The 27,379-nt window shown below is 39.6% G+C and overlaps 1 protein-coding gene and 1 pseudogene across 2 annotated transcripts; one reads left to right on the plus strand and one right to left on the minus strand.

Annotated features, from left to right (window-relative positions):
- Positions 1 to 5,392: 5,392 nt before the first annotated feature.
- C5H2orf88 (chromosome 5 C2orf88 homolog) lies at positions 5,393 to 27,335 on the plus strand. Of its 2 annotated transcripts, none has more exons than XM_032479917.1 (2): positions 5,393 to 6,547; positions 23,555 to 27,335. In XM_032479917.1, exon 2 carries the CDS (start codon positions 23,719 to 23,721, stop codon positions 24,004 to 24,006), a length of 288 nt encoding a protein of 95 aa, XP_032335808.1. In that variant the 5' UTR covers positions 5,393 to 6,547; positions 23,555 to 23,718; the 3' UTR covers positions 24,007 to 27,335. The 2 variants fall into 2 exon arrangements, with proteins under 2 accessions (XP_032335808.1, XP_032335809.1); XM_032479918.1 differs by having other exon boundaries at positions 5,393 to 6,261.
- LOC102508549 lies at positions 18,012 to 23,634 on the minus strand (annotated as a pseudogene).
- Positions 27,336 to 27,379: the final 44 nt, after the last annotated feature.

The following is a 27,379-nucleotide window of genomic DNA, read 5'->3' on the forward strand; positions in this document are numbered from 1 at the left end:
TTTCTTAGAGGATATGGAATTTTGCTGTTCTTTTTAGAAATCTCCATTATAACAGTCCAGTACGTCATCCAACTTCTGGTTTAAGGGGAAAGTCACTGTTCCACTAATCAGTCCATTCTGTCATAAGCTCTAACCAACATATGGTCTGTTCTTAATTAAATCCAAATATGCCTGCCATGACTTATTTCTAGTGGTTCTAGTAAGGCCCACCAGAGCAACATAGATTAAGTATAGTGCCTCACCCATTTAGTTATCTATTCTAATTCCCCTAACTTCTTCAGAATAAACATCCTAATGTCTTTAATTATGTAGCTATGCCTATTTTCAAGGTATATTTATCAAACATTTGGCTGTAATTTAAAAATTATGAGCTAATAAACAAACGTGAAAATCCAGAATTCCAAGAGGAAGCTGAACTATTTTGATCAAATTTAGACAGATTGTTTTTAATAACCAGGGTATTGAGACAATAGATAGGGCATATGTGCTTTTTGATATGACTCATTAAGTGAAAAACAAAACATGCATTACAATATGATTTTTGAAATAATAAAATTTGGAGCAGTGATTAATGCAGTATTTATCTGATTTTTAACAACATCTTATATCCACATTGTATGCAAAAGAAGTTGAACCCATCTTATTATTAAAAATGGTTATCAAGATAAACTTAGGTAGAGAAGACTTACAGAATCTTGGATTCGTGGGTCTAAGCAGTAATGTTTTTCTCTGTTTAAAATGGGATGAAATCATAGAAAGCATGAAAGCAGAGAAATAACATTCAATTCAACAAAATTTAATGCCTTCCATATGCCAGGTGGTAGAAGTAAGTAGTACATAAAAGTACATGGCTCTTGTCCTCGAGAAACTCAGAATCTAGAGGGGAAAACAAATATAGATAACCATAAAAGACAACAAGAAAAAAATAAGACGCTTATATTTCTACACATTTCTACCTCTTTGGAGATTGTTAAATTTACTTTTACAAGAGAAATAGAATGTTGATGGAGATTTAAAGACTCCAAAATGCATTTAATTAAGTTTAGTGTAGAGATCTTCAGACAGATCTTATATAGGTTATGATGAGCCTTACTTACGGACAGATGCACATCAGTAAACTTAAAGACCAAAACTCAGAATGTAGAAGAACTTTAAGGAGAAATTAAACAAGTGAGAAGAAGAAATAGACTGATGGCATAGTTGACAGCCTACATAGTTGTGAACATGACGAACAGAACTGGATCATACCATATGTGGTTGGGAAATACTGTTCTGTAATACTCTAATGCTTGGCATTGTTGTATTCTTATTTGGAACTTTTCCTTAATTTGGGTTGCCAGACATTTAATTACATATGGAGAACCAGAATGGACCTAGAGAAGCCTGACAAATGAGAGTAAAGGAAATCTTGAGAGAAAAAGTTAAATAAACCTTTTTTCCTCAGGAAAGAGAAAGTTTGAGAGGCAATTAGACTGTTTACCATATGAGAAAAATAATGTTAATTACTTCTCATTTCAGTGACATAATGAATAAGAACAGAATGGTCTAAAGTCCAGCTGTGAACATTGATTTTGGACATATGAACTTTCAAAGACATCATAATATACATTAAAAGATCAAAATGAGAACTCCTATAGGTTTATATTTTCACCTATTTAGCTGGTCAGGTAATCTGATCATTTGTACCTTGATTCTGGGCAAGTGTTAAACAAACGGAGGTCTTTCACAACAGGGTGATTAAGGTTTACAGCAAGATTCTGACGGCAGCTCTGGCATAGAAACAACTGGGAGTAGCACAGAGTGCAGGAAAAGGCCCAGGAGCGGAAGATGACATCATTTTCATATCGACAGCTAGTTCTTCATCAAGAAACATGTTCACATGTCTTAGGCTACAGAAAGTGTTAAGGAATCAATATGCCATTTCTGCTGCTGAATTTTTAAAGCTTCGCATCCTAAAACCCTAGTCTAGGGTTTGACATGAAAATGTAATTGTTACCCACTCAGAGGAGCAATCTGGGTCTCTCAGCCTAATCTAGGTAATTTTTTTAGCACATACAAGATAAGTTCACTGTTTTAGAGAGACCATTGTAGCCTGAACATATAAAACACAAAACCTGGATCAGTGAAAAATATGTGTGTGAAATAGCCAAGTTTACAAGTAATTACTAAAAGTTTTTTTTTTTTTCCCCTAGAGTAGACAGGAAGGAAGTATTGAGCTGGATTGAGGACTGCATGCCAAATAGTAAACTTGCAATTAATGTAATTAAATCAAGCCACCTCATACCCTTTCCCTTAAAAAGAAAACCCATTTCCCCCCAAAGTCCCCTAACACTTCCACTAATAATAGTGGACAATTATATGAGAAAAGAGGGGGTAGAATTTCAGTTTTCCTTTGCAGAAAACAATTATTATTTATTTCTCTTTTTTAAAGATTGAAGTATAGTCAGTTTACAATGTTGTGTTAGTTTCTGATGTACAGCACAGTGATTCAGTTATACATACACACATACATATTCCTTTTCATATTCTTTTTCATTATAGGCTATTGCAAGGTATTGAATATAGTTCCTTGTGCTATACAGTAGGACCTTGTATTTATCTATTTTATATATAGCAGTTAGTATCTGCAAATTCCAAACTCCCAATTTATCCCTCCAGAGAATAGATATAGAAATAGGTATTTCTCTATTTTAACAGAGATTTGTCATTACGAAGGTCAAATGTCAAAATAAGTCATATTTTCTCATAGGTCATACATATGTGCTATTCTCTCATACCTATAATGGCATATCATAATGATATATTTTTTTCTATCTGCTCCATCACTTTCTATTCTTTATAAATCTTTTCTGTGACTTTCATAACTCTCTGACATACATGCATGCTCCATGTGAACACTCCCAAACTATTCCATACACTTATTTCCTTCTCATCACTTCCCTATCAGAAAACAAATGACATTTGACTGTTTGCTATGCTAAGAAGAGCCCTAGTGGCAGAGAGGTGAGTCCCAGGACCCAGATCCCTTCTGACAGGGTCCTCATTTCACTACTTAGAGTTCTTTTAGAGAGGAAGCCGGCATGCCCTGGCTGCTTCTCCCAGAGGTGTAAGCTGACTGGTCTGCCTGAAGCAGAAATGAAAGTCTGGTTCGTGATCAGTGTTTAAGGAGGGAGACCAGTGGAGGGGGTCAGCCACCTACCTCTCTCTGACCTGTCTGTCTGGAGTACAAGTGGAAGTTTTAGGGGGCTGGGAGTAGAAATGGAATTTATTTACCAGGGAAAGGATATTGGTAGGCAGTCTTCAATCCAGCTCAATACTTCTGTCAACAGCATGGGCTCTGGGGTCAGATCACTTGTGTTCAAATCCTAGAATTTTCTCATCACTATTTTTTTTTTATCATTTTTACTTTCCATGCCCATCTGGTATAGAAGGAAAACCCGCTGAACCCTTGCTATAGCCCAGACACCCACACCCTAACCACGTTCAATTTAGACCATCTTCAGGGTCCTTCTGCCTCTCTTGCTTTGTTCTCCAGCTTTTTAAAAGTTGTATTCGGCACACTTTCAAAATGCTATAGTCGGTCTCTGCCACCACCAGTTGGAGCAGCTCTGGGTTCCCACCTCCTGTATTCTTATTCCAGCCAGGCTGAGAGGGTGACAGGAGGGCAGAAATGCTGGACGCTGACTCCCAGTTCCAGGCTAGGTGGCTGAGAGGAAAGCCAGCCTTTCTGGGCCCCGGCAGCAGAGGATGCTACGCTCCCCAAGCATCTTCCCTCGGGTCTTACCACAGCACTCTCTTGACCAGAAGCAAGGCCTGCCGTCCTGTGAAGGGCCAAGGTCCTGGTTACCTTTTGATGTCCTAAGGCTAGAAGCAGGCTGCCTCTTGAAGGAGCTTGGAGAAGCATCTTCTACAGCTGTCCTAGCCCGAATGGCCAAGTTCGTCTGAAGGGCCTGGTAAGCACCCCCGGCCGCTGAGGAGCCGGCAAAGCCTTACCCTTCGCGGCCCAGGGGGCGAAGATCACCCCCAGACTCAGGGTTCCCAGTGTCCGCCCGGGACCTGGGAGACCCCGCAGAGAGTGAAGTGGGCTGCTCCTGGGTTTTTCTTAGTCTTGGCCAGACCTGGAATGATGGAGGGAGGGCCTGGCCTGAGTCTGGCTGGCTTGAGGAATTAACACTTGGATCCCTTGGATCTTTGAACTGAGTGAAAGACAGGAATGCACATGTACATGAATTATTTCTCTTCTGGTGGACACCAGACTCATTCCTCGTCCACTACTGCTCTGGTAACTGGGAAGTAAAAATACAAATTTCTAAGTTTCTCTTTTGTCACCTTGAGCATGTCATGGACCGACACTGATCTCTCAGTGTGCAACCCAGAGGTCTCTTAGGGATCATTGCACACTAGGTTGGTAAAGGCTTTTGGGGGAGGGTATAGCTCAGCAGTAGAGTGCAAAAGAAAAAAAAAGAACACGCTTAAAGCTGGTGAGGGGAGGGAGCAAGCGATGACACACCTTCAGTGAAGACTTAGACCTAAAGGTGGAGCCTTGCATTTGATCATTATTATTTAGCATGATATGCCTGAAATGTGAAGAATTAAAATACTTGTTTTATCTGAGTATAACCAACTTGTATACATTAGAAATTGATATTGATCAGACAAATCGATTAGTATAAGTGTATTCACATTCTGTAATTGTCAGAATGCACCTACTCCAATTTTGTTAATATTATGAAGAAAAATTACATGTCTGGGCTGCTGTCTTTGTATATAAATGTTACTTTAGATAATTTAAGCACAGTAATAAATAGGAATGTTTGATTCATTTAAAATCTTTTTAAAAATCTGAGCTAGATTTTATAATTTATGCTTCTCAATTCCTCTGCAATCTAGGTATATTCCTTACTATGTTATACCTTCAGAGAGCCAAACGTCGTGTTAGTCTACAAACTATGAGCTTTGTAGGTTCCAGTCTTTCTTTTTCATGTTTAGTTTTGCCGTTGGACTCTGGTCCTCAGTGTCCTCACCTGTGATGTGAAGGAGTCGGTGATGTTATCATTAAGGTCAAGCATGAGTTTTACATGACTAATCCGTTGTAGAACACAACTAAAATAATGGTTCTTTTGTAGTTCTCTTGGGGCTTTTCCTATTTCTGGGAACTATGCTGGAAAGATGGAGGCATTACATGGAATATGCAGGGAAACACAATGAATAATGGCCATGTCTTGAGGTAGACTTAAAGGCTAAAAAGAGAGAAAGGGCTGTTTTGTTAGAGGTGTTTTGCTTTAAGGAGAAACATACTTTCAAGTACCGTCCTTTAATATTTTTGGATAGAGTACAAAATGTGTCCTTTTAAACGTTGAAGTGCTTGAAGCACTTTTGCTCTGCACACCCACGGTGCAAGCTAGTTAGGAAGGGCAGCGTTCCTGGCCTAGCCCTGCAAAGTATGGGGTTTGAGGTCGAAGCGGGTTGGGCCTCTAAGCCTGGAGTTAGGTGCGGGAACCCTTAGCTGGGAAGGCCGCGGTGAGGCTGCTGCGAGTTCAGCTGTTGCGAGTTCAGCTGCACGCGGGCTCGGCGGGCGCCGCGGGGCCGGGAGCACCTGTTCTCTCCACGGCAGGCCCCGCCCGGAGACCAGCCCCTCCCTCACCTGGGGGGCCCAGAAGGCTGGATCAGGGGCCAGGACACTGAAGTGGCTTGCTCACTTATGTTTTCTTCGAACTTTGGGGGTCTAATTCCTTCTGGGCGGAGGATGGCGGCTGCACTCTGGTTAGTGTATTGACAGCGGGCGTAAGGGCGATGGCCGGGACCCACCAGCTCCGCCCCGCCCCTGCGGACGTGACCGTAGCTGCCCCCGCCGCCCAGTGCTAGCGCTCCGCCCCCAGAGGGCGCGCCGTGGAGCCACACGCCCCTCGGCCGCCACCTGCGGGGCCCGACCAGCCGGGTGCTGGGCGCGAACCCGCAAGGAGCGCGCGGCGGGCGCGGCAGCTTCGGCGGCGGGAGGAGGAGCCCGGAGCGCGGCCGAAGGACACCCCGTCCTCCAAATGCTGCCACTTGACTGAGCCGGCCGCTGGCGAGAAGGCGGCGCCGCTGTCCCTGTAGCTGGACCGCACTTCGCTCCGGCCGCGGCCTCAGCTCCCACCCGCCCTGCCGCCAACCCGCTCCCGGACAGCGCCGGCCCCGGGAGCGGAGGGAGCGCCGATGCCTGGTCGGCCCCGCCGCCGTCCCGACGCGCGAGGGGCGCGCGGCTGCCCGCCGAGGAGCTGTGTGAGTGAACCCCTGGTGGGGGGGCGACCGGCGTGTTTCTGTCGGTCTCGGCTCGTCAGCTTTGCCTTTTTGGCTTTCGGTGGCAGAAACCTGTGAGCTACAGGAGGTTTTGATTAAAGCGGATCTTTCTCGGCCAGGTGTCTGGCATTGGGCCTCACTTCTCCGGCTCCTAATTGAGGACTTAGCCCCTGCCCCTCCCACCTTGTTCTGAGCCCCCAAATGGAAGGTTTTGCATTATGAGTTGCAGTTTCACCTTCCTCCCTGAAGAGTGAATGAAGATTTTCAGGTAAGAGATTTGCCTGTGAACATTTAATCTGTATGCCAAGCTGTCAGGCTTGTGCTCTGAAAGGCATGTCATGAGCAAAGTGCGAGCGCCTCTGCTTTTAGCGGTGGGAGGCTGAACCTTGAGGTGAATTATGATGCAAATGGGAAATAAAGCGCAGTAGACAGTAAGATCCTTCAGCCTTTAGGAGAGAGGCAAAGCAGAAAAACTGGAGTTATTTCTCTTCTGTTTCCCGCATGCCCCCTCCCCATCCTTTATGGAAGTAGGTTGACATAAAATTATAAACTAGTAAACGTTTCTCATCAAAGACGCCATCGTTTTAGGATCTGGTGTTTATGGTATTTATTTTAGGGAAAATTTTAGTTACGGATTCAGAGGAATAAGGAGTCTACTTTTATTATATATTATTACAGTGTATAAATCACATCAAGATCAACAGTTGAATGTATCTTTTTTCCCTAGGATGAGGTTGTTTTCAAATACCTGATACGGGTACCACATAGAGATGGCAAATAACATTATATAGGTATTCTGTCTGACGTATTCAGCGGAATGGTCTAGAAAAACAACTTCAGTTTTTAACTTCTTTGTTTTGCCATCAAACAAAAATTACTTATTAGGCCCACAGACTTATATCAAAAGAGGACTTTAAAATCATAGACCAAACTCCACCCCATTTTAATATCCCCCTGTTGCACTCCTGACGGACCAGCCACACTTTGGGCAAACACTTCAGTGATAGGGAGCTAACTGCATTGTGAGGTATCCCTCTTTCTGTTATTATTAGCAAGGCCTTGTTTACACTGAACTGACAACCGCTTCCTTGGACTTGTTTATCATTAGTCCTACTTTTGCCAGTAGCCCTCCTGCTTGTGAAATTATACGTAGAGTTTTTCAGCCGAGATCTAAAACTTTCATCCAACTGAAAAATTGTTAAGAAATGAAAAGTCCAGGGGGAAGGTATTGCTCAAGTGGCAGAGTGCATGCTGAGGATGCTTGAGATCCTGGGTTCAATCCCCAGTACCTCCTCAAAAATAAAATAAAACCTAATTACCTCTCCTCACCAGTTTAAAATAAAATGATACAATAACAAATAAAAAAATATTTTTTAGAAAAGAAATGAGAAGTCTAAAGTGGTAGAGTAAAACTTTTGTCTCCTTTACTTGACAGCCTTTCAGATCCCTGTGCCTCAGCTTCCTCATCTGTAAAATGGGAATGATAATATACTCTTGCTACCTATAGGGTTATTATGAGGGTTAAATGGGATAATGTTCATAAAGTGCTTAGCATAGTTGCCTGGAAGTTAGTAAATGTTAATTATCTTCACTAAATAATAATCACTTTTATTTTTCCTTCCTTACGTTAAGACCCTTCTCTGTGCTAAAGATCCTTAGCCCCAAATTGAATTCAGTAATTCAGTCTAATATGCACAGGGCAGGCTGCAACAAGTTCCTGTCCTCAAAGTTGTCTAATTTTCAATTGGCTTTTTTTTTTTTTTTTTTTTGGTGTAAATACACCAAAGTTGCCTGAAAACCTCACCACTACTCCTGCTCTACCCCTCCTCACTTTTTAATTGTGCAGTTAAAAATTTCTTGAATATGAACTTTGTTTTCTCTCCCACTACTGTAAGCCTCTCTCCAATCTCCGGTTTGTTAGATGTGTTTAATCTTGATTGTGGCAGTCATCACGTTCACCCTACCTTCTGGTTTTGAGTCACCTGCACATGTGGTGAGTTTGCTCACCATTCAAGTCATTGATAATATATGGGACAGGTCCTTTTGCCATGGTGGCACATCTAGAAGCCTGTGGCACAGAGAACGTCCTGGACTTTTGGAGCCTGGCCCTGACACCTACTAGCTTTGTGATCTTGAGAAACTTCTTTTCTACATCAATAAAATGAGGTTAGAAACACATACCTTTCAAGTGATTGTTAGAATTCAGAGTAATGTGCTGAAAGTACCAAGCGCAGTACTGGTTGGGAATGTAGGTGGCCCTCAGCTGAGACAAATTAATGAATGAATCAGCTGAACTCAGCTAGCACTGTCCTTTGTATTTATCAAACTCTTTAGCCCATAGATCAGTCTTCTTCAGAAGGACATCATGAGAAACATTTTAATGAAATGCTTTGCTGAAAGTAAACATTGTGAGTATTCTCTGATCTGTCACAAAAGTAAATGATGTTAGTTTAAAAATGACTGATTCTTAGTGAACTGCAAGTTCCCAGAAGTCTCCAATATTACCCTCCCCAAATGTTCCCTGTTTTTTATTTAAATCTTGAATTTTGCCAGAGATCGGTATTAACTGGTTTGTAATGCCTAGAAACTCTGATTTTTTCCTTCAGTTTTGAATTTTAAAAAAATTAGGGGAAAAAAGTGTGTTTCTTGAGCTTTCCCTCCTTCTCCATGTTTTTCTAAAGGTTGTCAGAATATTTCTGTGCTTACATCTGTGGGTTCTCCTTGGAATATAATTCACCAGAATTTGAAGACATGAATTCTTTTAAAGTGACTTCTTCTGCATGTACCTTGGTTCTCTCTCAGTGAGGTTTCTTCTGTTCTTTCCAGCTTAAAGATCATTTGCTTTTAAGAAAGCAAAACAGTTCCTGAGGAATTCTATTTTCTTTCTCTAATTAATTAATATACCATCTGCCTTGGATTTGGATTTGGATTTGGAATTTTTTAAACTGGAGCATGTTTTCCATATAAGGGTACTGTGAACAGAATGATGGTGGAGAAATAAATCAATCGTAGCATTATAATGTTGAATATTTGGGGAGTAATAAATAACTCTGGTCAGTATCTGATATAGAAAGAGCCTGTACTTTGATAATTAATTTGTTCCTTATAAATTGAGAATTGTGAAATAAAGGATGTTTCACAAGGGGCTGAAGGTAACATAAATTAGTGAGTGGACAGGTGCCAGATACAAGGGAGTGACAGAGTCCTGTGGACTGGAGAGTGAATGCCCCGCTTGGAACTGTTCTAATTCAGAACACTTTGAACATTACACTGGCCAGACAGAACACTGGCCCAAACACTACTGTGAGTTTGGGGCGTTTGCTCGTAAGGGCCCCGAAAGAGACAGAACTACGTATAGTTCACTGTTTTATCGCCGACATCTAACACACTTTGAAGCACATGGATATTTGATAAATAGCCGAATTTTAATTAGCATTCATTAAGTGCCTCTATGTGGAGAACTTCTGTGCAAAATAACAAAAGGAGAAATGACTACTGCCCTTGAGGAACATTTAGTCTCATTTGGGGCGGCAGCACTTATAAATTAAATAGGCTAGATCTGAGTTCAAGAAGAGAATTCTGGGTAAAGGTTTGGGGAATTCCAGGAAGTCTACATGAGGGAGATGGGACTTCCTCTAGCCTTGAATGTGGTACAGCTCTGATTTATGCAGGGAGGAGGGGAAAGGGTGCTGGGGGGAGACACGGGGGAGGTGGTGGTTTTCAATGTGAGGGAAGGCTAGAAGAAGAAAATGAGCATGTGCGTGTGGTAAGGGTTATAGTTTGAGAGGGGGAAGTTTCCTTGGATTAGTGAGAAATTAAATCCAATAAGTAAAAAGAAGGCTTTTAAAGAATGGTTGAATTAAACATACCCCTGCCCCCACCTCACCTCCACTCCCCACCGTGAAACACTGTAGCATCAGCTACAGAGCACAGGAACTCTGTGACGCCTTAGGAGTATGGTGTATGTATCATGAAAGAATTATCAAAATGTAAATAGCAAAACTTTTGGAATTCTTGTCCTTTGATCTTGAGTCGAAGTGGATTTGGACACTGTGTTTTCCCAATTCCCCATTAAAAGAATAATGGTTCTTTTAAGTATTCAAAATTACGTATACTACTACCTGGAATTTAATTCAGTGCATAGCACTTAACGCTCTTTTAATTTATTATTTATGCCTCCTACTTGTTCTAAAATACTTGAAGTGGTTTCACTATGTAACATAAAGACTAACCTTGAGTATGTAGGGAAGGGAAAAAAACCATCTTCCTCTACCCTCTTAAGTTCATTGGCGGGCCTGCAAATCAAACATGATAGATTAACAGGAGAAAAAAATTAATCACCTGTGTATGCATGGGAGTTCATAAAGAAATGACTCAAGAAACGTTAGAACTGGGGACTTGCATATCATCTTAACAAAAGTGATAAAATGTGGAAAGCAGCTAGACTAAGGAAAGGGGGGTTGGGGCTTCTGGCATGACAGTGAGTTCTAGGAGGGAGGGTGATAGGAAATGTAAGATAAATAAGGGTTATTTGTTTTGCAGATAAGAATTGTCTCCAGAGTGGTTCTCTTCTTGGTGTAGGAGAGGGAGACACCTTTACAAAAGGAAATTTATGCCCTGCTTTTGGACAGGAAGGTGGATGGCAGAAAGCTAATTTCCTTCACATCAAACAACCCTTATGACAATGAGGCATGCTTTGGGGTGGCAAACTGATCCCGTTTTAATTACTTAATGACAACTGAGGTAAATAAAAGTTAGTGGCTCAAAAAAAAAAAAGTCAGTTAAGATTATTTGATCAATTAAGCTGACTAAGATTTAGTTATTTTGGACCAGCCTTGAATTAGAAACTATTAAAGTTCAGGCTTGAGTGAGGCAAAGTGTCTACCCTCTGTGAATTCAGTCTTGTGAAAACACACCATCCATCCCAGTGTAATGAGATCTGCATTCATGATTGTAATTCCACAAGCTCTACATTGTTTTGGAGTATAGGCTTCCACCATTGAGGGAGGTTTGCGATTAGGGTGTTTTTCTTGTGGGTGGACTTTAGTGAGAGGATTGGGAGAACGGTTCAGAACCAGGGAGTTTCTGGTTACCCAGGATAATTACTCAAATGTTAGCTTTTCCTTCCTTTCAGTGTTTTCTTCCTTCCTCTTGCCTCACTGTCAGTTTAGCAATGCTCTTGTAATAGCTGCATTTCTTGTGGTGCTTTTTGTTTTCCCTTTCACTATTCACAAGGAATTTCAGGCAAGCATTATTACCCTTAGTTTAGAGATGAGGAAACAGTCTCAAAGAAGCAAAGAAAAACTGCTCATTAAATTCCTCAATCCTTTTTTAGACAAAAGCCGTATGAGGAAATCTGTACAATCTATTGGCTTTTGTGACTTTTCTGAGCCCTAAATGATACAAATGTGCTGTACATGATCTATTTTCTCTCCTTAGGCCCCATTAAGTTCAAAGAAAACCTGTGAGAAAAGGATTTTTTGCATTGATTTTTGAGTATAAAGGCATTTTGTTTAGTGGAGCCTTTTTAGTTTGGTATTTTGTGACATCAAGGTGTCATTTTTTAAAAGAACCTCGTCAGGATGTTTTGGAGGAAACTTAGTAATCTTTGTAAACTTTTCTACTATATTTTAGGAGGCAGTTTGTAATATTTTCAATGTTTGGTATCATTTCTTTAGCTAATGATGATTCTACTTAAAATTATATGATATTACAAGGCAGGCTTTTAACAGTCCTGAAAATATTTTCAATGAATGCAAATGTTGTAGGAAATTGTTAGTTCAGATGACAAATATGTTCATTTTTAAACAATATTTTTGTTATTTACAGCCTGAGGTTATTTTAAAATTGTTTTGCTATGGATAAACCATTTGACCAGCAGTTTAACTAGTTAGTCAGTTGCCAGTAACAGTACAGTAAACAGTAATAAAAAGTTAACACATGAACATTTCTTCACGTTACTAAATAATTTGTTAGCATTTATTTTTGTATCATGGACTACCCTAAAACTTAATTGCTTAAAATAACAAACATATATTAATTTCATAGTTCCTGTGGATTAGGAATCTGGGTGCAGATTAGCTAGGACCTCTGCTTCAAAGCCTTTCACAGTCAGGTTGTCAGCTGGGGCTGTCACCTTATCTGAAGGCTTAAGTAGGGGACAGTCCAGTTCCTTGCACACTGCCGTACAGAGGTTTCCTTCATCAGCTTCTCCACAGGGCTGCTCACAACACAGCAGTTGACTTCCATCAGAGTGAGAGAATGAGTGCAAAACAGAAGTCATGGTTTCTCTGATCTTAGAAGTGACATCCTGTTGGTTTTGCTATATTCTTGGTAGAAGTGACTCAGTAGTCCCTCACTCAAGGGGAGGGGATTAAACAAGGCATGGGAATTCCAGGAGGCAGGGATTGTTGAAGGCCTTTTTAGAGACTGTCTACTGCAGTTATTTAACAATCCCATAATATTCTAGGATATAGCTATATAACAAACATCTTATTATTGGACATTTAGGCTGTTTTCAACTTTTCTTTATATAAAAGGGCTTTCATGGAAGTTTTTCTATATAAATTTTTGTCTACAACTCTGATCATTTAAGATAGATTTCTAGAAGTGGGATATTTGGGTTTGGGCTTTTAACATGAATTGTTAAGCTACTGTGGAAGCAATTTGCACTACTAATATCTGTGTTTGCACCCTATCCCTTATAAAACAATTCTTTTGAAGAATGGGTTTGTAAAATAAATTGTTCCATAATTAGGCAGTTTATTTGAACTAGCATATGTCACAAAATGTGAAAGGCATGCACAGTGAAAAGCAGCAAGTTCCTTTAAACTAGAGTCAAAAGATACGGGTTTTAGAACAGGCAGTGCAATTGGTCTCTCAAACAATGTCATCAAGGCCACGTGCTTCCCGAGGCAGGGTACTTAACCTGAAGTTTATAGTTAAATGTCAATGTACTTTGTAAAATGAGGAAAAATAATTCCTTTCTGTTGTATAAAATAATCAAAAGACACCAGGGAAAGAGGAAAGGGGAAATGGAAATGAGACTGCTCAGCAGAAACAGAAAGAGATGGATAACAGAGATAGACTCTGAAAAGCTCCAGACACCTGCTTATTGTTTGTAACTCAGGGTACACACACTCTGTTGCTCTCTAAGAGTACAGGAATTTCTTTCAAATATCTTGACTTAAATTATTTAAATCAATTAACATTTTCAAGGCCCTTCATTATGCTAGGTATATAAAAGTGAGATATAAAGATGAACAACAATTACTTATTTCTCATCTTTCAGAAAGAATTTAAGTGGCACGGCCACGTACCTGCCTTCAAGATGTGAGGGACACACAGACTTGTAAACAACGCAGAATGGGAAAAATAGTGATGGGGATAGGTATGTTAGGAAGTGTACTTGAGGTGGACACTTAAGAATGAGTCCGTTTTTAAAGAGATCTGTGTGAATAAGAAAGGAAAAAAATAAGAAAGCTCCTTTAAAAGAGAAAACATTTACAAATGTGATGCAGGAGTCTACAGAGTAAATAACTGGCTTAGTATATAAGGATGAGTGGATCATGATTTTCAGACTGCAGTGGATCAAGGACTGAGTATTCATTTTTGTGCTCTATGTTTTATTAGTTTCCTGCTCTGATTCACTCTAGGTTCCTAGTTTTAGCTACGCAATCTAAATAGTCCAGTTGTAACAAACTAAATACAATACTCTTGACGTTACCCAGCTCCCCCACCCACCCCTGCCACCTCCATTTATCAACACTTGCTTAAGGAACTGGCTTCAGAATTTTACAGAGCTTAATTCATGTGTTACGAGTCCAGTTGTGTCATTAGTTAGGACAAGACATGACTGAGAAAGGAGTACAGAATACAAAGTATAAATGTTTTACAATCTTACTGGTCAGGTTTTCTTCAACTAGTTGGTCTTCATTTCCTGCAAGGATTTAGATTACAGTGCTGGAGGAATTAACTGCAGACTGAAGTTCACTATTTATAGTTATGAATAGGAGTGGTCAGGTGAAGCCAGAGTTGGACCCAAAGTAAAGCCTGTTTGTTTCTCTTCTCCACCCGGAGGACCTGGTAAATTAGATGAAGCGCTGACACCTGACTTAGATCTGTCACCTGGCTCTAACTCTTCAACATCCCAAATGACTGTCAGCATTCTTAGGTTATAATTCTTTCCTTAACTATAATCCTAAAATACAATGACTAAATCATTAACTAAAAATAGCTAGTAATTTGATGTTAGTAGGTTTAGGGAACAATCTAAGAGAGGAGGAAAGGAAGTTAACACTTACTGAACATCTTCCATGTTCCAAGGCGGCTCTAGGTGCTTTACGTGTAGATGCTCACATGATGTTTATGGTGAACATCAGAGGTGGAATCTTGGTTTACTGACAAAAGTCGCACCACACGGCTCTACTCAGATTTATTAGAATCTCAGACATTGTCCTTTCACTTACCAATGTTTTTTCTCTGCCTTTCCATTGAGAAATTTGGCCCCAAATGTGACTTCACAAAGAGCCTCCTGAGACTGCCCTGCTGGTGAGCGGCTGCACACAGCGTGTGTTCTGTGTGCCAGCCACCCAGTGTCTGAAGACCAAACAGTGGTGTGCTTTAGAGGTGACCTTCAGACTGACCAAAATCATATTTACTGTATTTTCTAGCTTTTACTTTTTCGGGAGAGTATTAAATTTAAATTGAGTTCATTTATGTTTGCCAGTTTAACTGGTGTCATTTGACCCTGTTATGAATTTATACCCTAAGTCAATAACTGTCAGTATTACCAGTACAAAGACCTCTGTTTACTGTCCAGTTTTCATGGACCCCTACAGGAAGGAGGGTCTTAGTACTCTTATTAGAGAACAAATAAAATAATGACAAACATGCTATTAGGGACTTTGTTATTTTTTTTAATGAACTCAGTTATATCTTTTAATGAATTGGCATTTTTATTAATTGCATCTAATTGAAATTTGAAAGACAGTATATTCACTAGGCTTTTAAAGAGCACAGCCTCCTCTGACTCCTGAAGACCACATCTGTTGTCCCTAGAGTTTCTCCTTTTCCAAAATCATGCAGTATCATAATTAGAATCATGTAAATAGAATCATGCAACACGAAACCTGAGACAAGCATCATTGACTAACATGCCTTTAAGAGTCACCCATGTTGGTATCAGTATCTGTTTCCAACTTTTGCAAGTATAAATAAAGCTGTGATAAACATCCATGTAAAGCTTTTTATATGAACACAAGTTTCATTTCTCAATACCTAGGTGTGCTAAGTTATCTGGTAAGTAGATGTTCCAAATTTAAAAGAAACTAAGCTGTTTTCCAGAGTGGCTGTACCATTCTGCATTCCCACTACCAATGTATGAAAGAAAGTTCCAGTTGCTCTGCATACTTACCAGCACTTGGTATCGTATTTTTAAAATTTTACCCATTTTAATAGGTGTGTAGATGTTATCATAGCATGATTTTAATTTGCATTTTTCTAATGGCCAGTAATGTTGAGCATCATTTCATGTACTTACTTGCCATCCATAGGTGATGTCTTAAGTGAAAAGTTTGTGCAAATCTTTTACCCATTTAAAAAATTGGGCTTTTTACTGTTGACTTTTGATAGTTATTTATCTATTCTAGATTGAAGTCATTTGTTGAGGAAATAATTTGCAAATATTTTTCTTCCTATCTGGGGCTTATCTATTTCCTCTACAGTAATCCTCAGAACAAAAGTACTCAATTTTGACTTAGACCAATTTATTAATTCTTTTCTAATGGTCCATGCCTTTGGTGTTTTATCTGGAAACTCTCTTACCAAGATCATGAATATTTTCTGTGACATCTTGTAAAAGTCTTATATTTTACATTTAGATCTACGCCTCCTTTGGAGTTAACTTTTGTATAAAAGGAAAGGTATATTTTTGTGTTTGGGAAGGGGAGCAGGATATGGCTGTTGTTCCAGATCCATGTGTTGGAAAAACTCTCCTTCTTGCATATTTTCGCACATTTGTCAAAAGTCAGTTGACCATATTTTTGTGGGTCTATTTCTGGACTCTTCTGTTCCATAGATTTGTGTGTCTAGCCTAATAGCACTGTCTCAATTACTGTAGCTTTTAATCATTCTTAAAATTGGGTAATGTGATCTTTGAACTTTGATATTTCTCAACATTGTTCTGGCTATTCTAATTTCTTTGCATTTCCATACACAGTTTCTAGTCAGCATGTTTATATCTGTCACAAATCCTGCTGAGATTTTTTAGTGGAATTTTAGAATTGTCAATGTGTACAAAAAAGCTTCTTGGAATTGTGCTTTTTATATTTATGTATTTTGGGAGAACTGACATCTTAACAATATTGTCTTTGAGATTATGAACACTATTTCTCTGTTCATTTAGGTTTTTTATTTTTTCTCAGTAACAATTCATATCACTTATGTACTATATACACAGTATTCAATGTAGTTTTCTTTCATGTATCTTATTAAATGTATCCCTAAGTGTTCACACTTCTCATGCTACTGCAAGGCATTAATTTCATCTTTCAGTTACTAAGTACACAGAAATAGTTGATTTTTGCATATTAATTTTATATCTTGAGATCATGCTAAAATTGTTAGTTCTAGTAATTTTTCATAAAGAATCTTTAGGATTTTTACATATCCCTTGATTTGTAAAATCACTATAAAAATGATCCTTGGATCGTTTACAAATGATCCAAAATCATTTTTTACATATACAATCTGCAAGTAAAGGGTTTTTTCTTTTTGACAATCTTTATGCATTGTATTTCTTTCCTCTAATACAATAAATAGAACTTTTGAGAATTAACATTGTTGTCTTACTCCTATCATGGAAAAAAGTTGCTCAGTCTTACATTAGTTTCAGGAAGTCTCTCCTGTCGCTAGTTGGCTGAGAATCTTTATCATGAATGTTTTTTTGGGTGGCGGGGGGAAGAGGGGGGAATTAGGTTTGTTTGGTTTTTTTTAATGGAGGTACTGGAGATTGAACTCAGGACTTCGTGCATGCTAAGCACACATTCTACCACTGAGCTATTCCCTCCTTCCTGTGAATGTTTATCAAATGTTTTTTCTGCATCTATTGCGATGATCTTTTTTTATTAATATAGTGAATTATACTTATGGACTTTTGAATGTTACATTCAAGTTAACGTTGTGTTCCAGTATAAATCCCACTTGGTCATGATGTAATAACCATTTTATATATGCTGGATTGAATTTGCTATTTTAAAAGATATTTGGGCCTATGTTCATGAGGAATATTGGCTTGTAAAGTTTTCTTTTTTTGAACTGCCTTTGCTTGTGGTAGTAGGGGAATCCTGACCTCATACAGAATGAATTTGGAATCCTCGTCCTCTATTTTCTGGAGTCTGGATAAGACTGGCATTCTTTCTTTCTGAAATGTTTGAAAGAATTTAGAGCTCTAGAGTTGCCAACTGAGCCAGGACGTTTCTTCTTGGAGAGATTTAAGTTACAAACCCAATTTTTTTCATTGATAAAGGGCAGTCAGACTTTGTTTTCTCTTGTGCCAGTTTTGATAATTTGGTGTGTCTAAAGTTGTTCATAATAGTCCATTGTTAGGCTTTTAATGTATATGGGACCTGTAGTAATGTCCTTTTTCCCACACACATCTTGGGAATGTGTCCTCTCATTTTTCTTGGTCAGACTAGAGACTTACCTATTTTATAAGATTTTTTTTTTTTTAAAGAACCAGCATTGGTTCCATTGATTTTTCTCCATTATTTGCGCTTTTTCTTTGCTTTACTATTTCCTGCTCTTATCTATAGTATTTCCTTCTTTCCACACTTATTTTGGGTTTAATTTACTTTTTCTAGCTTCTTAAGGTGAAAGCTTAGGTCACTGAATTAAACCTTCTTTCTGTTAAAAAGATTTAAATCTATCCCTCTAAATCTTTACACTGCATTTCAAAAATTTTAATTTGTGGTTTCTGTTATTTGTGGAAAATATGTTAATTTCCTTGTGCTTTCTTCTTTGCCCCATGAGTTATTTAGAAATGGGATGTTTAATTCCCAAGTATTCGGGGCTTTTCTGGATATTTCATTATTTATTCATAATTTAATTCTGTGGTAGTTGGAAAATACACTCTTAAGATTTCAAACTTCTGAAATCTGTTGAGACTATCATGTAGTCTATCTTGATGAATGTTCTATATGCATTTTATAAAAATATATATCTTAGAATTGTTGGGTATAGTCTTCCATAAACTGTCAGTTAACTCAAGTGGAATCATGGTGGTGTTCAAAACTTGAATTCTTTACTTTTTTCGTTGGATATTGTATCAGTTACTGAGAGAGTAATGTTTATTTCTGCCTTTAATTCTGTCATTTTTTCCTTCATGTATTTTGAAGCTCTGTTACATGTACATTTATGATTGCCATGCCTTCTCACTGACAGATAAAATGTCCCTCTTTATTTCTGGTAATACTACTGTTCTTGAAGTCTTCTGTGTCTGATACTTACATAGCCTATAACAGCTTTTTTGTTTGTTTGCATACTGTATCCTTTCTTGTTTGCAACCTGTGTATTTGTTTTTAAAGTGTATCTCTCATAGGTAGCACACAGATGGCTTTTTTTTTTTTTTTTTTTTGGCCTTGATTCATAATTTATTGCGTGTGCTGGTCCCAGTCTCTTATTTCTGCTGCTCACGGGCCCACTGCTCTGGGGTCAGGGTTTCCTGCTCAAAAGCATGGATGTGCAGGAGCTCTTCCGCTAGGCATGTGTTCACAAGCCGGTGTCTCTGAAGCAGCAGCTTCCCCTTGAATTTGGCCGACACCATGAGGACTCGGAAGCTGGACGCGCAATGGTTGGGAGTCATGTCCTCCACTTCCACGTGCTCCGCCTCCAGGTCCCGCTGCACATTCTCCCAAGGTACTGGGCTGTGAGTTCCACTGCTGCAGCCCAGCGGGGCGGCAGCCCAGCGCGGACCAGCTGGCTCTTTTAATAGACTTTCTTTTTTGGAGCAGTTTTAGGGTTACAGCAAAATTAAGGAGGAAGTACAGATAAACCCTCCCAGCACCCCTAAACACACACAGCCTCACCCACTATCAACATCCCAGAGTGGTACATTTGTTACAATCAGTGAATCTACATTGACATATCATGATCAAAGTCAGTAATTTACAGTTCATTCTTGGTGCTGGACATGCTATAGGTTTTGACAATTGTATAATGACGTGTATCCACCACTATAATTGTATACTGCACAGTTCACTACCCTAAAAATTCTCTGTGCTCCACCTATTCAACCCTCCCTCCTCTCTAACCCCTGGTAACCACTAGACTGTAACTATCTCCATAGTTTTGAGTTTTCCAGAATGTCATACAGTTGGAAAGACTGGCTTCTTTAACTTAGTAATATGGATTTAAGATTCTTCCTTTTCTTTTCATGGCTTGATAACTTTTTTTTAAGCAGTGAATAATATTCCATTGTCTGGATATATACCATTGTTCATCCACTCACATACTGAAGAACATCTTGATTGCTTCCAATTTTGGCAATTATTAATAAAACTGCTATCAACATCCATGTATAGGTTTTTGTGTGGACATAATTTTTCAAGTATTTGAGTAAATATCAAGGAACATGATTGCTGGATCATATGATAGGAGTATGTTTAGTTTTGTAAGAAACTGCCAAACTGTCCTCCAAAGTGGCTGTACCATTTGCATTCCCACCAGCAATGAATCAGAGTTGTGCTGTTCCACATCCTCAGTAGCATTTTCTGTTGTCAGTGTTTGGGATTTTTGCCACTCATATAGGTTGTAGTGGTATCTCGGTGTTGTTTTAAAATGCAACTTTCTAATGATATATGATGTTAAACATTTTTTCCACATGCTTACTTGCCATCTGTATGTTTTCTCTGGTGAGGTATTTATTTAGATCTGTTGTTCATGTCTGTTTTTAATCAGGTTGTTTTCTTACTAAGTTTTAAAAAGTTCTTTTTATATTTTGGATAAATAATCCTTTATCAGATATGCTTTTGCAAGTATTTTCTCCCACTCTGTGGCTTGCTTATCTTCTCATTTTCTTGGCTACGTCTTACACAGCAGACATTTTTAATTTTGAAAAGTCCAATTTATCAATTTTTTTTTCATGAATCATGAAATGATGGTGTATCTAAAAAGGTCATCGCCAAGCCCAAGTTCATTTAGATTTCTCTAGATTTGAATTCTGGATATTATCTTCTAAGTCTTATAAGTTGTTTTGTATTTAGATCTGTGATTCACTTTGAGTAAATTTTTGTGAAAGTGTTAGGTCTCTGTCTAGATTTTTTTTGGTAACATGTGGATGTCCAGTTGTTCAGCACATACTGAAAAGACTCTTTGCTCCATCATATTACCTTTGCTCTTTTGTCAAAGATCAGCTGACTACACTTGTGTGGGTTGGATCCTGTTTAACTATTTAACTAGTCTGCCCTTTAATTGAATTAATCTTTAGTCCTTTTTTCAAATAATGTTTTATATCTACAGGTTAAAGTTAGTCATTTTGCTGTGGTCCCACTGTTTTTCGTCCTATATTCCTCTTTTCCTGCTTTCTTCTGGGTTAAACGTATCTGATTCTTCATTGTTTCTTTATCTTTTTTAGTGGTTTCTCTGTTCAGGTGTTTAAAATCTTTTCCTTATTTTTCAGATTGGCTATATATCTATATATTTATGTTCAAGTTCACCAATACTTTCTCCTCCCGTGTCCAACAGCCCATACAGTTGAGTTTTTCATTTTAGTTCTTGAGTTTACTTTGTGTGTGTTTGTGTGGTTTTTGTTTCTTTGTTTTTGGTTTTGTTTTACAATTTCCATTTCTCTGGTGAGATTCTCTGTTCACTCCATGATCATTTTGCCTTTCTGTCCTTGAATGTATTTAAATAGCTGCTTTATAGTTCTGTTAATTAACAGACGGTGTGTGATCAGCTCGTGAACATCCTTCTGATTGGCTGGTGGTGAGGTAACTGGGTGGCGTTTGAGGAGTTAATATCATCAACCTTCTGGTTCCAGCAGGTCTGAGGTCTAACATGCTGGTGGTCAGCATGCAGTTAACTTCCTTCACCTGGTGGGGGTTTTAATATCTGTAAAACAACTCAAGTATATGGCTCAGGATATTGTCTGTAGCCCTTGAGGAGGAAACAAGGGTCCTTAACTTTATGGCTAAACTATTACTTCGTTTTGTCCTGGATTTTCTCACTTCTCTGGTTAAATTTGCTCTTTGGAACTTGGGGACAGCCTAGGAGGCTAAAGCTTTTCTAGAAACAAGAGACAGGGGACAGGGGTCTGTCCCCAGGAAGAGTCCTGTTCAGTTTCAGTTTCAGTCCCCCCTCAGCTCCCTTTTTTCTTGAACTGTCTTGTAAATTTCATCTGTTTCAGTAACCCAGCCTCTGCCTCTGCAGCTCGGCAGAACTGCACTCTGCTGGGGCTCAGCACCCCTGTGATAAGGCTGGTAGATGCTCCCAGGCAGACTCTCAGGAGGACCAGTTGTGAGGTTTAACATCATGTTTCCCTCCTCTTGGGGAAATCACAGTCCTGTGCTGTTGTTCAACGCCTGCAAATGCCTGCCCACATATATTTTTCCAGGTTGAAAGTTGTTTTTGGTGAGAGGGTAAATTTGGCACTACTTCTGTTATGGTAAGATAAAGCTGCTTTTGCAAAACCAAAGATCTTAGAAAACAGAGTTGCTTCTTCTCATGGCCTTTTGACACTCACTGAATTCTCTGATCATTTTCTAGTTAACTAGGTCCAGTTCCCTTAACCATCCTTCATATTACAAAATAGATATTATGTTCCCAGTACCTCCACTGAGTAAATAAATAAACCTAATTACCTCCCCCCATTAAAAAAAAACACACAAAATAGATCCTGTGTAAGTCATAACTGTTAGAAGGTGCAGAACCAGCACAGTTCCTGTCTTCTAGTTCAGCCTAGTAAAGCAGACACAGCACACACATCCCTTGTTCTGTTTGAAATGCATCTCTGGAGCATGTAGCAGGGCATACAGAACTGAAGGTAATTAAAAGCAGAAAGCTAGATTACCTTTCCAGCCCTCCATATCATCCCTTATCAGGGGTAGAGGTAGGAAACAACTATATTATGGGAGAAATTGGGTAAAATTTTTAGAAATCTGAAAAACATATAGTACTAAGACCTGGGCAAAGGTCACCTTTTCTGGACTTCTTATAAGCTATTAAAAATGAATTAAATGCATGCTAGTTTTTACCTTCTTAAGATCAGTGGTTCAGATATAGTTGTTTTATTTTATGAATTTTTAGAGCTGTCTTTGGTCTGAAAACTAAGATAAAATCAAGGACCATAACCTCATTCATAGAACCTTTGCCTGTGCTTTCTTATAACTAGACCTCCCCCCAGTGAAGCTGCTCTGTGCTGTTTTAGTTACTTAAGTCCTATCTCAGGTAAGTGCACTCTGCGGCAGCACCCCATTGAGCTCAGAAAGCACATCCCAAACACTGTAGCCTACTTACTGTCCAAACATCAAACCCGAGCGAGACATTTGGGGGAGAAACTTTTAGGCTAATTTTAAAGTAATCTGAGCTTTTCATGTACTTTTCATAACAGCTAACTCAGGAGGAAAGACGGGCGGCTTTGCCGTGTCTGACTTGTGTCGCCCAGAGTTGGCACCAGTGTGAAGGCCATCATTCTGTCCTCCTCTCTGAGTTGTACACATGTGACCAAGGGACTCAAATCACAGACCAAAACGTGCAGGTGCCCGACATTTGAGGTTTGAGCAAGTTTTGATTTGCTTGTCTCCCTCAACAGTATAGCTCAGGGGTCAGCAAACGTCTTCTGCAAAGGGCCAGACAGCAAGTATTTCAGACCAACAGACCAGTCTCTGTGCCAACCAACCTGGGCCACTGAGGCCGGAAAGCAGCCACAGGTGATTTGTACAAGTGGGCACATCTGTGTTCTTATGAACTTCGTTTACAAAAACAGGCAGCTGGAATTTGGCCCAAAGGCTACAGTTCGCTGAACCCTGGTGTTGATATCTAAGGCAGCAATGGTTTCTTTTCAGTTTTATAAAATTTTCAAGAGCTTGAAAAAACATTTTCCTGTTTTGTACCCTGCTGTTTCTGAATGACTAATTTTCTTTACCAATAAGAAAAGCTGTTGCTGCCTCACATTTCCTCCGAGTGATGAAGGTGGTAAAGATTTGTTTCTACTTGCTACCTAATTATACAGTATTTTGCATTCTATGACTTCAGAATGAAACTTCCCTTCTCTCAACAGATAAACACTACATGTGCAGACTGCTGAGAGGGAGCGCTGACTGCTGAGGGGGCCTGGACAGGAGAAGCACCGGGCACCATCAAGCGGACAAATGCTTGGTGTTTCCCAGAGATGCCGCTGTAGTCTTTTGCTGCTGCCTTCCTTCACTCAGAGCGCTTCATAACATGGGCTGCATGAAATCAAAGCAAACGTTCCCATTTCCCACCACACTTGAGAGTGGGAAGAGGCATGTGAACGAGGAAAGCTTTATGCCTGAAGAGAGATTTCTACCCAGGATGCCTTCTCTGGTTAACGTCAAAGAGGAAGTGAAGGAACCCCCAGGGCCTGAAATCGTGGTCTTCGAGTTTGCACACCGCCTGTCCCAGGAGATCCTGACTGACGCCCTGCAGCAGTGGGCAGGCGACAACATCAAGTACTATGACATCCCCTATATCGAGAGTGAGGGGCCTTGACGCTGTACGTAGGGTGATGACACTTTCTCAAACTGTGGATCAAGTCGGTGCTAGTTTAAATACATGAAACAATAGCAAAAACTGCTATGAATAAATACGGTAACTCCATCTGGGTGTTAAAAAAAAAAAATCTATGACAGCATCGAGATTCTAAGAATGCCTAAAATGAAAGGTGTGTTAAGCAGTTCTACAACAGTGATTTCTATCTGCTTGGTTTTGGATTTTAGTCATTAAAGGGCTAAATGTAAGTCCCATGGCACTACAGTAATCAGCTGTGTGTCACACCACTTCCGTCCCAGAGGCAGTAATGCCATCACCAAAGGAGTAAGAATTTTAAAAGTACCCTGGGTTTCCAAATGTTTATTTTAAATACATTCCCTTAAAATAACTGTCAATTTACACAAAAAAACAGAGTATCAAAGGATTTTTCTTGAAATGCCTGGGCAAGGGAATGGCACTCGGGCCATAGTGGTTATTAGTGGGTCTTGTTCGTCAAAGCCTTTTGAGTCAAGGATCCCTCAAGCGACCAAGGATTAGGAAGCGACTCACGTAGAAGAGGCCCACCGTGCACCCTGTCCTTATTAAGGTACTTCTGCAGATGAAAAGCGTAACTCTCACCTTGAAACTATTCACGGCTGTTACTGGATGACTCAGGCTTTGTGTACAAGCATCTTAACAAGATACAATCTACAGAAGTCATGGCAATGTCTACTGCATTGCATTCAGTAGCCCGCTGACATTACTATACAGGTAAACAAGTATGGTAGCTGTGACAAACAGCAGTCCAGTAAATTGTAAAAATAGCAGAAGCCCTAGCTGGGAAGGTGGAAGGAACCTGGTCTCAGTGCTGCATGTGTTCTGAGCTTTACTGTCTCAGATTCCAGGGGCTGGTACGCGGGCAGCACCATTCAAGTTACTGTGGCACCAGATCATACATGAGAATTTATCGTTGTCATTACACAGGATCAAGTATTCCTCCAAAGGGAATACGCTGTGTATTTTTAATGGTAACGACGCCCACAGGGCATTTATAGCCATAGACTATACTGTTTTCATAAATTTGGCTACCATTTTAGGGAAGGTTTTTGTTTTTGTTTTTGTTTTTAAGAATTAAGTACTGCTTAAGAGCAATGGTTACAGAAAACTCAGAGGAAGAGGGAAGAAGATACTGAGAAGACATAACTTGCAAGAAAATTGATACTGAGTCTTCAGAATTAACTTTTCATCAAGATATGCTACACATAGAGTTGAACTGAAAAAAGAATTATTTACCTCTGTGAGCATTATTAGATCCTTTTACTAAGATACAACAGACCCTTGTCATTGAAATCTAAAGAGGCAGAAAAGGGCCTGTGACCTCTGATAACATAAATACATATTTGACCTTCAAAGCAGGCAGAATTGCTACCTCTAACTTCAGCAATTATACTCTGAATCCACAATCAAATAGTTAATTCCCCACAGAAAATGGGCAAAGAAAGTTCTTTGAAGTGAGTGACAAGGCATCTTTTTGTTGCCTTTGGACAATTGGTCATTTAACTTTCATTTCACCTGGTCCTAGGATTTGTACTCTCCTGTTGTATTTATATTCTAGCAACTTTACAAAATAGAAAAACCACCTCCTCTGTTTATACAAGGATTTAAAATCACAAGACTAAGAAGTTTCCAAAAAATGCAAAGCATATTTCTGGCTCAGGAAGAAAAATTTAGGTTTATGAGCGTTTATACTAATGACTCAGACAAAAGCCTAGACCCTGTTTTTTCACTCACTCTATATCTCACATCAGGATACTCTGCTGTTTAAAAAGTATAATTAGGTATATAAGATACTAGATATTATGGTGAGAACACAAAGCCATATAAAAGCAGCACATCACACTAAATTTCTCAGCATACACAGGGACAGACTATTACGTTCTGAATATATCTAAACCATTTAACCTCTGGTTCCTTCTTTGCCCTGGCCCTCTGGTTCGCATGGGCATAACACAGGAATGCAGGTCAGACCCACTTCTGGCTACAAGTCTGATCTCTGGGGCCGCCCTCTCTGGTACCACGGCAGTGCGGCCCTGACTCATTCTAACAAGAATATAATACCCTGGGACATACAGAGACTTACTTAAATGTACGCCGTATTACATGTCAAACCATGAACAAGGAACTGCAAAGGCTCACTTAATCCACAAGTTAGGGGATAAACCATGTTGGGGGCAGGAAAGAGCTGGATAAACAAATATACTGCTTGTGATTATTATCAAGATATAGTTTGGCCTTCATGACAAGATAAGGTCTTTCATAAACAAAGAGCAGAAGGACCATTTGAGAAGGAAGGAAACATATAAAGCAGAAGACTGACATAATTATTAGCTACTGGAAAGGGAAACATTTGTTTCAACTTAAATCACAAACACGAAGAAATAAAAATAGTGGCCAAATTATAAGGGAAAGGCAAGTGAGGAAAAGAGGGCCCAATAAACGGCACTGATGTCAGGCTCCAAAAACAAGTTTCCCCTTTTTTTTTCTGAGGGCAAGGACACAGTAGCCAAGTCCTGTTCTTTACCACGCTGCCACGTGCCCGACCACGGACACTTTTCCCTCAAGAACGTCCAGCAGAGGGGCCACCGACCGACGACGAACCCGCAGGAGGCAACTGTGGCAGCAGCAGATCACCAGGGGCAGCGCGCTGCTCCAGCTCCGCGCCGCCGCGCTTCCCCGCCCCCAGCGCCCAGCGCGGTGTCTCTGGGGAACTATTACCTTTCAGTCACACGCCTTTCATCTGAGAGTTCTCCGCGAAACTTCCCGTTGCCTTATCAGTTCTTTGCAGCTACCTATAGTTATTAGCACTTAAAGCACAACTTTGAAGGTGATAAAACAATCTTAGTCCTAAAGGAGTAATTTGTGTCAACCTGCCTTACTAGTATTAGAGAGAGACGCGCTGAGGGAAGCAGTATAATACTCGTATTTCCTACTCGCTATCATTGGCATTTTATGAGATAGGGGACTGTGCTTTTGTAATTATATAGCTTTAGAAATCAAAAGTTAGAGACAAATTACAAATAATGTCAAGGAACAGTAACTTAAAAACAAAGATCTAACAAACTGCTTACTTATAATGCCCTTATCCTGTATTTGTGTGACCAAACTGGATGTGTCTTCCTTGGAGCACTGGGGACAAGCTCAGATGTACTCCAACAGTACTTTGCAAAACTCAAGTTTTGTTAGCAAATTCTTTTCACTGTAAGACTTAGCTATGAAATGGTATATTTTTTCCAAATATTTTTGTGAAAACATTTTTCCTAATTGTACAATAAAAGTCTAGTTGCAATTAACTAGTTAACGAGTTCTTACTTAGTTGCAAGCAAATGCTTTTCAC

Source organism: Camelus ferus, chromosome 5 (genome assembly GCF_009834535.1).
Source record: "Camelus ferus isolate YT-003-E chromosome 5, BCGSAC_Cfer_1.0, whole genome shotgun sequence".
Classification (NCBI taxonomy): domain Eukaryota; kingdom Metazoa; phylum Chordata; class Mammalia; order Artiodactyla; family Camelidae; genus Camelus; species Camelus ferus.